We start from the raw sequence: 16,817 nt of genomic DNA on the forward strand, positions 1-16,817 counted from the left end.
AATACAAGATTCTCCACAGAACTCACTACACCGGACAGAGGTTATTTAAAATGGGTCTCAATCAGTCTGCTATATGCACACAGTGCATAGGTAACAACATAGACGACTATTTGCATGCCCTGTGGGTCTGTCCACCTGTCCAATCATTCTGGCGTAAGGTTTGTGAGGATTTATCAATCTGGTTTAATCATAAGATTCCTGCTTGCCCCAAATTCTGCTTATTAGGTGACCTGAATAACATCAACATGGAATCTAACAAGGCTTATATGGTTCTCACCGCTGTATGTATCGCAAAGAAAACTATCCTCCTAAACTGGAAATCTAAAAATATTCTTAGCATCAACCACTACAGAAACCTCATGTCAGAGCATATTAGTTCAGAGATAATGTCCTCCACAAAAAACCTGTCGGCTTCAGACTCTCCCTGGCTCCAGCTGGTTAGTCACATCACCTAGTGGGGGTGGGATGGTGATAGGTTGAGCCGGGTCCTGGCTGGTTGGGTGGGCCGGGGTGGGTTTGGGGGGGTGGGCTCTGCCGGGCCTGTCGTTCTCCCGGCTCGGGGCTCTGGTTGCCTGGGTGGGGTGGTGGTGGGGGCGCACACTCTGCCGGCAACTTGGCAGGGGTTCCTGGGCGGGTGCCTGCTGGGCGCAGGGTAGGCAGTGCGGCTGACCGGGAACGGCGGCCGGGTGCCGTGCTGGGTGGCTGGTCGCCGTGGCGGGGGCTGGGGGGGGGGCTTGGGGCTCTGGGGCCTGGGGTCGTCTGCCTGGGGTCGTCTGCCCGTGGCCGGTGTTTCGCCCGTGGCCGGTAGTTGGCGCGTGGCCTGGCCCCCCGGGGGTCGGCGCCGCAGTCACAGCAGGGGTTAATCGGTTCACTTGGGTGGGTTTATTTCATTATTATTATTATTATTATTATTATTATTATTATTATTATTATTATCATTATTATTATTATTATTATATTAATTATTTTATTATTATTATTATTATATTAATTATTTTATTATTATTATTATTATTATATTAATTAATATTATTATTATTATTATTTTATTATTATTTATTTATTTTTTGGGGGGGGGGCCTGGGGGGGCAGTGTGCTAGTCCTTAGGGGGGCCAGGGTATGAATGGTGGGGCTGGACCCCCTGCCCCCCCGTTCTGGCACCGGGACCCTTCCTTGCTGGCTGTCCTTCGGCGCCGCGAGGCTCTGGCCTCCAACTGCGACTGGCTTGGCATTTCTGGCTGCCCGGCCGCTCTGGGAGGGGGGGCGCCTACCGCGGCCGGCTGGGGGGCCGGTCGCTTGGGGGAGCCTTCTCCCCCGGTTGTGCCCATCCGCCCGCTCCTCCCCGCTCTCACCCAAACAAATATTGCACACAGGCACATAGGGCCCCGGGATCTGGATGGGAGGGGTATGCTGGCGGGGCTCACTGGGGATGCCCCTCTCTGGGTTCTCGTTGGCACCCGCCCTCCTCCCCGCTTTTTACTTGCATATTAGACACTCTGATTCATCTAGGGCCTTGTGGAGAGGGTCTGGTGTAGGGGGGCACGGTGAAACATCCGTGCTCACCTTTCGCTGGCCCCCCCACAATTTTAACTTCCTCTGTAGACACACACACTGCATGCTAGCAGCACACACACAGCAAATACACACCACTCACAGAGGGACTCCGGAGTGGGGGGCTTTGCGGCTAGGCAGCGGTGGAGCCCCCCCACACTGGTGACCTCCTATTTTACCTGCAGCACACACACAGCACTCCCACACCTCCATACATGGGTGGGGTCGGGGGGGGGCGGCCGGTCTTCACCCGCCTGGTCCTCTCAGGGCGGCCGGGCTTATGGGTGTCCTGTCGGCTGCGGGGGGGTCGGGCATGCGGCGCTGGGGGTCGGCCGGCTGGGGGGGGGGTTACTGCTTGGCGGCGGGGGTAGGGAAGGTAACCAGATGATTGTGAGTATGTGTGTGTGAGTGCATGGGTAGGACCGACCTGGGGGCTGGCTCGCTGGGACCCTCTGGGGCTTTCCCTCCCCATCACAGAGAGGGGAGGGCACTGAGAGGGTTGGGGAGGGGGGGTCAGATATTATGGCGGGGGGGGGGGGGTTGTAGTGCGTAGGGTTTTAGGGGGGTGGCTGTGGCTGTGGGTGCGTGGCGATCCCTGGGTTGCTAGGGTCGCGTGCCTGGGCTGGCTTGCGGGGACGGGGCGCCGGTCGGGTGGTGGCCGGCTCATGGGTTCCGGGGGCCCTGGCTTCGTCCCTGGCCTTTGTCTCGGTGTCCGGCGCCCGGTGGCCCCCATGGCTGCCGCCTGGTACGGCTAAGCACTCCTGTCTTGTGGCCTGGGGGCCGGACACTGGGTTCGCTTGTGCCTCTGGGCATTGGGGGGGCCCCTGTAGGGGGGCCCTCTCTGTGCCTGGCTGGTGGGGTGGGCGGTCCCCTCCTCCTCCCCTCCCGGGCTGCCTGGGTCCGGATGCTGTGGGGGCTTCTGGCCTGGGGGGCTCTCCTCCCCTCTCCTGGTCTGGCTGGTCTGGCTGGGTAGGATCTGGCTCCCTTTATGAACACACGGTTCACGTCGGCAGCATGCATGTATCTCCACCCCCACGTGCACGTGCACACTGCCACACTGCTCCCTGTCTGCTTCATCCCTCCTCCTTACCTACAGTGTATTGATGGACAGTTTTTTTTTTTTTTTTTTTCGCTCATTTTAGTGTCAGATTTTCACCTTTGATGTAACATTCGTCTTTCCAGCAGATCTGGTATAATTGTTACAGCTTAAATTAATAACTTAGTCAAATCAGTGCTTGTATCCCCCACCTTTTCACCTTTCTTCCTTTTACTCTCTTCCACCCTCCCCTCACATTCTTCCCCTCTCCCTCCCCACACACACTAAATGTAACAAATAAATAAAAAATAATACGACAAAAAGGGGTTTATACAAATCTACACTCTAGTTTCTCGAAGCTATATAACCTCTTTTTGTGATAGTAAAACCTGTCCAACACAAAAAGCCTTCAGCTCTAATCTGTTTGCTCAGCTGTTGGACAGAACAAGTTAAGAAGAAAAAAAAAAAAAAAAAAAAAAAAAAAAAAGGAATATAGTATAGGCAGGGAGCTTGAGGCCCGCCAGCAGTAGCACCTACGTCACAGCTACAAGCTTTTTTAAACTGCATTTTTCGTCTACTCCTGATTCACAACAATTTTGATAAAGAAATACTCAGAAATGTAATTTGCTTTAAACATGTCCTCCGTTATCAGAAAAATGTTGCAAGGACATGTTAAAAAATTAAAAAAAAGATTTACATTGGAATAGGTCTCAGGGTTTTGGCTATTTCCTAACAGAAGAACCACGTAGAAAACAAGAATTATTGTTAGACTTCTGCAGAAGGAGAAGCCTGTCTGTCACTGTCATAGAGGAGTTCTGTCTTATCAGTGCATGGAGCCTCTTTTTATTGAAAGCTGAAGGTTGCAGAACATAGGTCATTCAATCAGGCAGAACAGGAACATCATATCTTGTGCAATCAGCACTTTTCACACAAGTGTTTTCTTACTGAAAGATAAAACTGAGACAATCATATTAGCATAGTACGTAAATGATGATAACGTAAAACCCAACAATAGGTCTTTAAAAACCCATTCCAATGACAGGAAAAAATATACTCTTATCTAAAAATTCTAATAAAAGAAACACTGATTGGTTTCACTAAAAGAAATTGGTGATTAATTGATGAGATAAAAGAAAATGTTCCTATCAAATAATAATAATAATAACAATAATAATAATAATACAAAGGTTGCAACGTGAATGGGGATGTGTGTCCTGTAGATAAACAGTGTGCGCTGTTTGCGGACATGTATACAATTTCTAAAGGGAGAAAACAATTTTCAAATGTGCAAACCTTTTTGACACATTCTTCAAAAACATTTCTCATACAAAAAATTTTTTTTTTTTTGTTTACAGATACAAAATAAATATATATATCTGGACATCGTGTTAAAATTGCTAAATAATTTTAAACTTCGGAGGTGGAGCTTATTTTGTGTATTACAAAAATATGACTATTATGACAGTACAAGTCAAAATAGTCTCTTCCGGAGAGTTTGTGTCCAGCAGCTGTCTGTTATTAACCCGTTAAGCTCTGATTGGTCAGGACTGATCTCTGCTAACATTGATAAACCTTCACCTCTGAATCTTTCAGTACTGTGGCCTTCATGATGGAGACAGCAAGAGGTTTCCTGGGGTAGGAAAGAAGTTTTAAAGGCAGGTCGGCTTTAATGTGATAGAAGAAATTTCTAATGTTTTCTATGTACATATTTTCAGGTTTTCCCTTTTTGTTCTTCTGGCTGTTCCATCATGTGGGTTTCCTGCCAAAGGTGATTCTCATTCCCTTTTGCTGACATCAATGTAGATGAATGTGTTCTTCAGAACTTTTGCTCTTTCTACCCTCAGGCTCCAAATCCACAGATCAGAGCAGTGGTGACCAAAAAGCAGCAACTAACTTTGCTTCCCACAGAGGAGCTCAGATGAGCCGCTCTGCTCCTGTGCATTACAGCTCTCATTCAAGCGGCGTCTCTCAGCCAGTTCCAGTGTTTGTGCAGAATCCTGGTGTCCCTCAGTTTGTTCCCATGGTTCCATCAGGCAGCAGCTTGAGCTCTGCTGTGGCAGGATACCCTGTGGCTGTTCAGACAGGATCTACTGTTCCTGTGTTTTCCGGTGTTCCTGCAGCAGGAGTCTCTGAGGCAGTTCAGGTCCCTGTGCAGGCTCCTGGTTTCTCCCAGTTTGTTCAGACGGGCCCAGCAATGGTTGGCTCTGCTTCCCCTGTGTTTGTGCTGCATGAAGGAGCTGGTTCCACACAGCCAGGACCTGCTCGAGCTGCTCTGCCAGGTGACTCCTCTGAAAAGCTGCTGTGAATGTTGTTCTCCATGAATCCTCCCCTTTCTGACAAGTGTCTTGTTTGTCCAGAAACCCAGTGGGCTGTTGCTCCTCCATCTTTCTCTGAGCAAGCAGCAGCTGATGCCCAGGCTGTGGGCTCCAGTGACTTCCTGCCACCAGTCCCTGCCCCTCCAGCTGGCCCTGTCCTCCAGTCTGGAGAGACTTCCAATATTGTGAAGGAAGCTGAACTTGGCAACTACCAGCAGCAGACGGAAGAGTTTGGTTACCCGGCTGAGGCGGCGCAGCCTGGAGCTGCTTTCACCAGCGTGCTTGTTCCAGGCCAAGGACTTGGTGGCTTCTGGGGTTCTCCTTATCCTGGCTTTGACTACAGGCTCCTGTATGGTCTGTACCCTCCTGGCACCTACACCACCTTCAGCCAGAACCATGAGAAGGGCAAAGACTACTACCAATCCATCCACTACTTGAAGGAGCATGTTTCTGAAGACCAAGGTCCTCAACAACAGCAGCAGCTTCAGCAGAAGGTCTTCCATGGTCATCCCCAGAGATCTTGAGTGGGCCAATTGGTATGTTGCTCACAGCATTACAGTAAACTGATTCTTATTTTAATCTGAGGTTTTGTATTCATTTTCAGGAATGATTGCTGAAATTGCATAAATAAAAAATATTGAAACCATTCCATAACTGACATTCTTTCTCTAAATGCATATATCGATGTGCTGCTGGGAGAGGCTTGTTAATGGTGCAGTTAAAATTGGTCAAAATGGGTGCCAATGCAATGAATTTAAGGCATCAAATGATGACAAATATACCCTCACACATTTTCATGGAATGATCCAAGTGTTAAACTGCACAGAAATGACATGCAGGGAGACCTACCAGCATCCCTGGAGTTTAGAATGCACAAGCCACTTCTTTGTGAACCCAAATCTTGACAATGAGAGCAGTGGAAGACTATGGCAAATTAAACTTCTGCATTAGGATGAATTAATGGGTCATGAAATGTTCCAATATTCAGCCTGGATTATGACTCGTTGGGACTAATGCAGAGTCTAAATGCCACAGACTCTGCTCTCTCTGGGGTTGTTGGGATTGGTTGTGGAATTGCAGTATTGTAACAGTCCTAACATGCTGGCTAAGACAGAGATGCATGGATCTCTGTGCGGTCACTTTCCTTTTGGGCGCTCACCTGGGTTTGCACGCAGTGTTAAGGGGGTGTTTTTGTCACTTGGGGGCGGTAACCTGTTTTAATTGGCGGAGATTTGCATGTCAAATCTGGCGAGGCAGCGGGGCAGGACTTTCTCTTAGAGGCTTTAAAAGAAAAGGAACGGCGGCTGTAACGTCGATTAAACCGTAACACATGCAGTGATTTTCAATTGAGATTATGTAATTGCATATCTGCCATAAATTGAAAGGGCGTAAAGACAACTAAGCGGGCGTATTTAGGAACTGAGTGAACCTTACAACAATGCTGGCACAATCCTAACTGAACAGTGATCTTGCGCGGTCAATATCTTTTTGCGCGCTTATCTGGATTTACGCTTAGTGTTAAGGGGGCGTTTTTGTCACTTGTGGGGCGGTGTTCAGGAGTGTGTTTGTCACTTGGGGGCAGGAACCTTTCTGGTTGATCTGATTGGCTGAAATTTGCATGTCTTATCGGCGCGGCAGAGGGGCGGGACTTTCATTTTTCAGAGCAGGGGGTTTAACAGGCGTCTATTGAGCTGCATGCGGCTCTCTGCCTTTTATCATATTTTCTATGTACAGTACTTTCACAACCATAAGATGAAAGTCTTACATTTTCTCCAAAATGTACAGAGCGGCCCTAATGTGCTGTTTATGACTTTGGTAAAGAGCATCTAGGAAAGAACAGCATGAGAGCGATATGGAGAGGTGAGGACGTGAAAGAAGACACCCCCCCCCCCCCCATAGTACAAAGGTGCAGATTTGAGCATAATGCAGAACAAACTCGTTTTGGAAACCCTGGAAATGCAAACAGACACGATTATGAGGCACAGTTTAAACTGCAAGCTATCAGCTACGCGGAGGAACACGGGAATAGAGCAGCTGCAGTTCGGTTAAATTAGATCTTCACAGATTCGGACTTCCTCTTCAATAACTCTTCTGATAAACGTTCAAATGTGTCAGCAAGTATCTCCATCATTTTGTATTAACACAGAGTGAACTACAAAAGCATTTTTAAAGAAAAAAGATTGTTTTTGTTGCCATTTAATCAGAATTGTTCGTTTTAAGCTGTGAATGCAAACAGAGCAGCGAGCCGGCTGCCAAGAGACTGTCAACAAAGTGCGTACCCTGTGAAACACCATTCTGTAAAAATCAGTAAACTTTTAAAAAGCGATTACATGTCTATATTTATATGAACTGGTAATGAAGACTTGTCAGCATAGTCATGCTACATTATTATTTATTATACTAAATTTTGTTTGAAAGTCAACCTCTATTTTATTGCTTATAGTTTTTAAAATTTAATAGAGATATGAATCATAACATAAATGCACAATAGCTATGAAGATACTAAAGCGTCTGTCACCAAACCTCCTGTACTGACTAATCATGACCTTATTTTCCTACTAAAATAAAGATTATGCAAAAAAACATAGCATCTTCAGAGCTATTGAGGATTTTTGACCAAATCTGATCCATTTGCAAATATAAAAAATCCCTAAAAATGAACAAAGTGAACTATTGACATATTCTTTATTTTAGTATGACAATAAGGTCATGTCAAGTTACTTTAGTCATGATTCATATCTATTAAAATTTGAAAAAGTTTATGCAACAAGATAAAATAAAGATGGACTTTCCTACAAAATATGTAGTGTAACAAGAATATGCTTCATGATAATTTTATCAATTTTTTGTGAGATTATTGATTTTTACACAGTGGTGTTTCACAGTTCACAGAGGTTTCACTTTGTTGACGGTCCCTTGGCAGCCAGCTGCTACATGTCTGCATTCACAGCTTGAAGCGAAAAATTCTGATTAAAAGGGAAAAAAAAACCCGATCTTTTTTCTTCAGAAATGCATTTGTAGTTCACTCTCCGTGTTAATACAAAATGATTGAGATACTTGCTGACACATTTGAACGTTTATCAGAAGAGTTATTGAAGCAGGAAGTCCGAATCTGTGAAGATCTTTCTAACTTATCGAACCTCAGCTGCCAGAGAATTTAAAATGATGAATCCATGGTTTGCAAGTGAGGAAAACCAAACTCCGACCAGACAAGAAGACGCAGCAGCAGCGGCTGAGTTTCCAAATTGGATTCAAATATCATAGACAATTGCAGACCTGTATCCAACTTACCTTTTTTTTTTAGGAAAAATGTCAGTCTGGTTTTAGGACAAATCACAGTACTGAGACGGCCCTTTTAAAATTTTTAAATGATCTCAGAAATACTTCTGACTCACAGAAACGTTCTGTTTTGGTGCTGCTGGATCTTGGTGCCGCCTTTGATACGGTAGATCACCAGATTTTACTTGACAGACTTCGTAGTCGGGTCGGCCTCTCAGGAACTGCTCTTAACTGGTTTCACTCCAATCACACAGATCGACACTTTTTGTAAGTATGGATACTCGGTCCTCAGGAGTCCATGAAATAAGTTGTGGGGTTCTCCAGGGTTCAATTTTGGGTCTGATACTTTTTAACTTGTATGTTGCCTCTTGGGGAGGTCATCAGGAGAGATGGCGTGGACTTTCACAGCTATGCTGATGATACACAGCTTTACATCGCCGTGTCTCCTGATGACCTTGAACCTGTTAACACTCTTTTAAACTGTATTTTAGATATAAAGTTGTGGATGGCAGAAAATTTCTTGCAGGTCAACCAGGACGAAACTGAAGTTTTGATCATCGGTCCTGAAGACAAGAGAGAGATGATTTTACCCACACTTAGGAATTTTAAATCTTCTCAATGTGTGAGAAACCTGGGCGTTCTTTTTGACTCTGAGCTGTGTTTTATTCCTCACATCAGAAACGTTGTGAAAACAGGATTTTACCATCTCAAAAACATTGGCAGAGTCTGCCCGTTCCTCTTTCTTGCCAGCACAGAGGTGCTGCTGCATGCTTTTATTTTTAGTCGTTTAGATTATTGTAATGCCCTGCTCTCTGGTTCACCAAAAAAGTCAATCTCAAATCTACAACTATTGCAGAACTCTGTGGCACGAGTTTTGACGAGGACCAGAGGGCGGGAACACATTACAGCGGTTTTAAAATTACTGCATTGGCTCCCTGTGCGTTACGGGATTGATTTTAAAATTCTTTTAATGGTTTATAAATGTTTATATGGTCTTGGGCCTTCTTATTTAAATTATATTAATTTAAAATACAAGCCCTCGGACCTTGGTTTCCGTGGATAAGCTTTTTGTGAACGGCAAGCTGTTCCGGGACCCAGAGGTAACACCCTGGCTGTGCTGAAGGCTTTCAGAGGCGCACTGACATCTGCGCTGCCCAGAAGAAACCCGCAAACTTATTTAATTGAATAGGAAATAATTGGATCATCAATAATCCACACCTCTCAGGAAAACTGTTTTTTTTCTTCCCCTCTAACATTCATGTTTCTGTTGTTGTTTCGTTGTTTTTGTTGTTTGTTCTTTCTCTTTTCCTCTCTCTTTTCTTTTGCCCCCCCCCCCCCCTCTTTCCTCGTATGTGAATCAGGTAAAGGCAACGCAACAAAGGTGAGCTTTTATTTTATGCACGGAACGGGCGCGCGCGCATACTAGCGCGCACAAGGGCATGCACACGCGATCCCGCACACACACGTTGATAAACTGCAAACATCTCATTTAGGTTCACACAGGACGCACGCAACATGCAGCTCGCAGCCAGGAAACGTTCAGCCACAACGCACAGCGCTTCTCGGTGCAGCAGACACGCACAGCGAGCACTCGCACACGGACTGTCACACGCACTATTTAGCCTTGCACTCTCCCAGTTAGAGCAGTTATGAACAGTCTTAACATCGTTAGCTGGAATGTGCGTGGACTTGGCTCTGGGCCAAAGAGATTGAAAGTGTTATCTCACCTGGATGATCTTAAAGCAGATATAGCCTGAAGGAAAGAGAATCGTCCGTTTTTGAGTTCTTTCCATCCATGCGTGTTCGATAGTTGAGAGTGGTAAAACAAACAAGGATTCAACCGGTTTAAAAATACACGGAGTTTATTTCCCTGACAATAGTTCTAAAGCACAGATTAAAACATTAATGCAGATATATCTGGATTCTCAAGTAAAGATCTACTGACGCACAAGTTACATGCGAATTACTCGTAGATTTTCCTAAGAACAATGGAAAACTTTGAAAACAGTCTTTTTAAGATGTGTTTGAATCTCCGCCTTCCGGAAAGATCATGGTCGCTGGTCCTCCGCCCCTGGTCGCTCTGATTCGTCAGCCGGTATCCCTCGTGCTTCCACCGGCCAATAGCTGAAGGTTGCAAAGTCCAGATCCGCTCCGCCTTTCCAGGGGTAGGGGCCATTCACCGACGCACACAATCCATGATCAAAAGGAGTCCTCCTCTGGTCCAAAGTAAATCATACCAGCCAAACGAATACTCCATCGCCGGCACGAGATCAGAGGTCAGCTTCATCCTCCACATGAGAACACGAACCTGAACACTTTCCCAAGGATAAGGTGTTCAACCCAGATAGTAGAAATGTAGTCCATGACATATTTATTGCGTCTCTGGAAACTCCTAGATTTGCACAAAGAAGTCCTAGTTGCTGCTGCAACTACAAAGCACAAGTGAAGGTCACTGGAGAATAAGTCCTGTTGAGTTCAAAATGAGTTCACTTCACACTAAAGATAAAGCTATAACATAATGAAGAATAAGATATTAAAACATACATTTTCTACATTTCCCTCTCTTGATCACACAAAGTGTGATCACCTAAAAGACTTAACACGACAACAGTCAAAAACAACAAAACATTACAAACCTAACCTAACCTGACAGCTGTGGTCTAAAGCCCGCACAATCTGGAACACAAAATATTTCAAAGGAGTTAGGCGTCCATGCATGAACGTGCAAGCGAAAACTGTCGGAGCATCAGTTAAACATTCAGTGTTCAGTCTGACAGGAAAAGTCTTGCGACGGCTCCGTGCTCCTGCGGCAACCACCCCTAAGGATGCTCATGCTCACAAGATCGACCTAACCCCTTGGCACAATGTCATTACTAAAAGTTACATAGTACAAAAACTAAAGTAGTAAATAAGGTAAATAAAACAAATTCAAAGTCTAATTCAGTCTAATTCAAATTCAAATAGTAAAAAAACATAACTGTAAAAAAGACAACAGTTCCTGTAAAGCAAAAGAACACCTGGAATTAAGGGGGAGGAAAGCGAGACATGTTAAGGCAGAACAAAATCACACAGATGACTAAAAGAAAAACAGAATTGTTAAACATAACAGCAAGCGTAATTCAGGAAATTACTTTCATCTCCTCCATGGGGTCCCATTGGAGGGGCTGTGATATATGCGTTCTACCTAAATAAGAATAGCAATACGTAAAATGCAACAAAATCCAAAAGGTCCTTCAGGGCCTCGAACACTCGCGTCCGTCTGTATGTCCCACAAGCGCTGACCAGCTTGGACCAGGCAACCTATGAACTTCTCAATAAACCTGGTAATTAGAGATCTGATACAGAAGATACAACAGAACAGCGTGAAAGAGCTTGGAGTGTCCACACATACGTACCTTCTCCCCAAGATGAATCTGCTGTGGATCTAAATATTGATTAGCGTTAGGGTCAGGAACTCTAAAATAAAAAACAATAACCAAAAACCATATCAGAAACACAAGACACAATGAGCTACGAATCATGTTACGCCTGCGCAGGGGAGAGCAGCAAATGTGATTGAAAAAGTCCATCAGTGTTTCTCTTCTGAAAGGTCTGCTCCTCCTCGCGCTGTCATTATGAACACAAGTGGGGAAGAAACAAATTCAAGACAAAAAGAAAAGTTCATTAGAGACAGTCGTATGACTGCCTTATCAACCCAGGACAGTGTCGTAAAACTTCCTCATCCGTGCCCAGGATGAGTGAACGAGAGGAACACACACACAAAGCTGTAGAAAAAGTGAAAAAGGTCAATCTGAGTTACCATTTAAACATCCCTTCTAAACAAATACATTTAAATGATAATAATAAAACAATTTGACGATGATAATAAAACAATGTCCTTAAGACTCCCTAATGTCCATCTCCCTCTCTTGGAGTGGAAACATTGCAGAGTCAAACAGAGATAAGGCACAAACACAAAACCAGATAATATTGAAAGGAAAAATATAAATTGAATAAAAATTGAACATAAAATAGGAGAACAACAAACAGATCAGTGCACCGTTCAGATTAACAGGTGTCCTGTCCACGGTCCTGTGAAAAGCAAGATCACAAGGTGAAGAAATGAAACCACTTATTGTCGTTGCCTTGCAGCCGTGAGGTCTGTCACCCTTGTCGTTTAGCATTGACCTCAAGGAGCAGTAGGTTCCACAAAACAAAGAAGAAAATGTCTTCCATAACCACAAAGACTCAAGAAAACCATAATTTCTCTTGCTGTCTCTGGACATTTATGCTGCAAAACAGACTTTCTATGCTCCATAGACATCGAAGATCCTGCGCTGGAAACAGTTGTACCTAAAAATGTGACTTCCCTTCTGCAACGTTGCAAATTCCTGTTAGACACTTCAAAAAGTGATTGAAAATGCCAGGAGAATTTTTAAATCCTTGTGGCAAGCGTGTGTACTGCAAGCGGACACCTTTATACTGTAATGCGAAGAGGTGTCTGCTGTTCTCATGTAATGGAATGCAAAAGAAGGCGTTTGCTAAATCAATAGCAGTGAACCACGCACAAACCACACACATTGTGGGGTTAAAGTTGACAGCATGCTATGTGGATCAGGCACAGGGAGGACTGGAGTAATGATGACTTCACTAACAGCCCTTAAATCATGTGCCATGCGATAAGTTTTATTATCTGCTTGTAAAACCGGTCTCAAAGGAGTAAACCGTGAAAAATATGAATGCTCAATTACACCAGAGTTACACAAACTAAACTGATTTTCCTTCATCCCTTCATCTGCATCCTTCACTCAGTTGCACTGAGATCTAAAAACATTTGCTCTCCTGCAGTTACCCGAATCACCACCGGGGAAACGGTGAAGCATGAACAAACATCAAATGAACCTGTTGACCATGAAGCATCAGAGAGCGTTTTTAACATCACCCCTGCATCTTCATGATCTGTCTTCTATCTGCTGCGATGACTGACGATGCAGAAATGCTCCAGAGCTGAGGAGTTAGTCCTTGAAGGCAAAGTTATCCTGTACATTTTTATTGAGGGAGAGAAGTGAACACCTGAAAATCACAGTTTAGACAGTTGTTTTGTTTACATCCCTCTCAGTCATGGGTCTGAGTTGCCGAGCTTCATGACCAGGGGAGTGCTATTTCTATGTGCGATACAGGTGTGACTAACTTCCGGTATCATTGCAAATGTGAGTGTGTGAATGCAAAATAAACTATACACCCTCTTGACCAATATATATGTCAGTGTAGTTTAAATACCACGTATGGCTGTCTACCTGATGAAATGCTTCTTGGTACAGTTGATCATCCTCTCTGTCATAATAGAATGTGCAGTTCAGGTCATCGGAGGCGGAAAAATATTGCTTCTAGGACAGGACTCATGGCATCCAAACCCGAAATACATGGACACACCTGGCGTTTCAGGGCCCTCTGGATCCAACAGGTGTCAGCAGTAGGGGTTGGCTGTGGGGTGTGGCATGGCATCCAGTCTGAAAGAATGCTGGCTCCTGTTTTGACAAAAACGTTCCGTCCCAACAGATTCACAGGCGTGTGTGGTGAATGCACAAATGAATGTTCCACCATCTGGTTAAAAGTCAGTTGGATGGTCTTTTGCCGGGTTTGAGGAGTCATATGTTCATTAGTCAGAGCTGATGGAGGCAACCGGCAGTTTATAGAGGAACACATTGGGCCAGTGTCCATTCATGGAGTTACCTCTGAGCTTGAAAGGGACCATGGCTCCTGCATCACCAAGTGGTATTGTCCGACTTGCCACCTGTGGTCCTCGCCACAGTGGAGGAGCTTGGAGCGGTCGTGGGTGCTGTTCGTGTCCTCTGCTCCTGGTCTGTGCATTCTGCTGTTCGGTACCTTGTTGTGGGCAGTCGTTGCCATATGTCCTGAGCGCCACAGATGCCTTTTCCAGCTGCTGCTGGAGGGGTCCCTGGGTGGCCCACGCCTTCCAGGAGGGGATACCCGTCCTCCCGTCCCGGCCTCCGATACCTGAACATTGCTACAGGTCCTGAGGGTATTTAAACTCATCATGTTATGTGCTTTCTTTTTTTTTTTTAAACACCTTCATTATCCAGAGTGGATTGTTCCTGCAGTGTAAATGACTGTTTTTCAGTTGTTCAACTCCTCCCTTTGCCCTTTTTCTTCAAATGTGCTCTGCAGTGATGAATCAGATGTATTTTAAATAGACTCTTATCACCTCGCAGACGCTCCGATGCATTCTCCATGCATGCAGTCATGGCTTCATTTGATCAGCGGAGCTGACCTGAGGGTCAGACACTCCTAACACGGCTCCTTCCTGTGAAGCCAAAGAACTGAGAAATGCTCTTTTTGTCACTCACCCAATGAAGCAGAGGGGGTTTGCTGTGTAAAGATTTATGAGGTCTCAGGACGGCTCTGCTCTGCGCCTTTCCTGCAACATTAAAGCTATGTGCTGCTTGGAAAAAACACGTTGTTAAAGCAGATTTGTTACTGTCATGCTTTCTTTTCACCATCACCAACTCTATGGATGCTAAAGTTGGTTAATCAATGATGAAAATCAGCAAAGGAAAAAAAATCCCTAAACTTTTCTCTGAACTATATGACGGGCGTGGAGCAAAATCTTTGAAAAATACATTGTTTTAGATGCATTCTGGTGCATACTGGCAGCTAATCATTCACTTTTAATCCAGAAAAAAAAAAGACAAATTGTTTTGGCTTACCATTAAGGACTTGCTGTCCTACAAAAAGAATTTGGAGAAGTGCTAAAAGCAACAAAATTCCACAATTTAAGCTTTTCCTTATTTAATTAAAAACACAATTCACACTCTAAACCACAACAGGTTCGTTAAAACACAGACAATCAATACGCAGACAATAACTTTTAACCGTTTTCTCAAAACCACACCAAAAGACATAACACAACAAATTAGGTACCTTACAGATAAACAAAATAAACCATTTCACTGAAATGAATTGTTTATCACTAGCATTAACATTCATGTTTTCCCTTCTTCTGTTCTACTAGAACCAGCACCTTACCTAACCATACCTTTCTGTGTCCACAGACCCTCTATCACTGCACATACCTTTTATCTCTTCTCTAGTTCAATGCTTTGTCCTTTTCCCATTCTGTACATCATCCACTTACACTGTCTTCAAACTATAATTACATCAAAACATGGGATCTGCTCCAACTTTCATCTTTAAACACCAATAAATCCTTTAACACCAACCCTAAGTAATCTCAGAAATATCAAAACATATAAACATATAAAATAAATTAAACATTGCAAACATTCTTTTAAAGGGAGTCCGGATCTAAACCAACAAATACTTACAATTAGTGTCAATAACATTACTTTTTAGCAAAACTTAACTAAATCATGGTAATTAGGAATTACAAAATAAAGTAGAGACATTTATTCAAAATAAGAAAACCGAAATAATTGCAAAATCATTTTACACAAAATATATTGGACCGATATTATCTTACTGTGTTTTAGAAAGATTTGCCCAACTTCCTGCAAATGCCCGAGAAAGTTATTTTCGTTCGGACAGAGGCAGAACAGAGACTGTTGCTGCAGGCTGCAGTCAAGCTGCTGTTGTGGCTGAAACTTCCGTCGGAAGCGCTGCTCATAGACGCCTTTCTACTTAAAAATCTTTTTCGTCGAACCAAGACCACTGAAATTTTTTTTTTTTTATCGACGTCTTACAACCGAGGTCATGACCACGCTCAATAACTACAATGTCAGTTGTTATTTTACCACAAATTAGTTCGCAAACTCTTAAGCTTTGTTACGTGAAAGTTTAGCGCAGGTTGAACATTTCGGTCTCCATGGACGCCGTCACGCCGACCACATGGTACAAACAAAGCCAATCAGAGCTGTCGACGCATTCGAAAGAAACTAAAACGTCCCGTTATTGGCTAATTCGAAACAAGATGGCCACGTCCATAGAGAAAACATTTCACACAGAAACATGGAAAATAAAGCCAAAATTCGCTGCTTTCAAACAGTTTTTCATCCCATACTTTCCAAAATCTCATGCATACATTTCATTCATAAGCAGTCACGTCTCCAAAATCTCATACATTCCGTCCGTTCATCAGCGATCACGTCTGTATTGTCATCAGTCAGTCGTCAAGTCATGTTGTTGTTTTTGTCCTGACAAAATGCACAATTTTCCTCATCTTCTGTCAAATTCAGCGCTCATGTTTATTTTGAATCCTTCTTTGGTTTCTCTCCGCGTATAAAAAAATAATTTGTAGAGGCCGAAGCCTCCTTGGTGTTTCCGAAAATCCTAGACGCGCAAAATTAGTTCCTATAATAACTCTGTTTTTCGTAAGGGATTTCTTAACAGGTTGAACAGACACAAACCTAGTCAATTTGCTGCTTTCCAAATATCACAAGCTCCCAATTTGCCAACGTTCAATTTTTACAGGCCGAACAGACGAAAAACCTGCATAATTATAATTGTCCAATTTTTCAAAATCTTTTTACTGCCGCCCAAAGTGTACATTTTGCCACCGTTCAATTCGCTGTTCTAGGGAGGGTGAACCCAACACTTATTTATTCGGGTGCGCTCGCCCGTTCGTTTGTATAGGGTACACTGTGCCACCCATACAATCGACTTCTCCTTTAATTTGAGAT

The 16,817-nt window shown here is 44.0% G+C and overlaps 1 protein-coding gene across 1 annotated transcript; it reads left to right on the plus strand.

Annotated features, from left to right (window-relative positions):
- Nucleotides 1–4,174: 4,174 nt before the first annotated feature.
- LOC101155164 lies at nt 4,175–5,548 on the plus strand. The gene is made up of 5 exons (XM_023963536.1): nt 4,175–4,222; nt 4,303–4,355; nt 4,432–4,866; nt 4,945–5,438; nt 5,507–5,548. The coding sequence occupies exons 1-4, from the start codon at nt 4,194–4,196 to the stop codon at nt 5,424–5,426; spliced, it is 999 nt and encodes a 332-aa protein (XP_023819304.1). The 5' UTR covers nt 4,175–4,193; the 3' UTR covers nt 5,427–5,438; nt 5,507–5,548.
- Nucleotides 5,549–16,817: the final 11,269 nt, after the last annotated feature.

Source organism: Oryzias latipes, chromosome 15 (assembly GCF_002234675.1).
Source record: "Oryzias latipes chromosome 15, ASM223467v1".
Taxonomy (NCBI): domain Eukaryota; kingdom Metazoa; phylum Chordata; class Actinopteri; order Beloniformes; family Adrianichthyidae; genus Oryzias; species Oryzias latipes.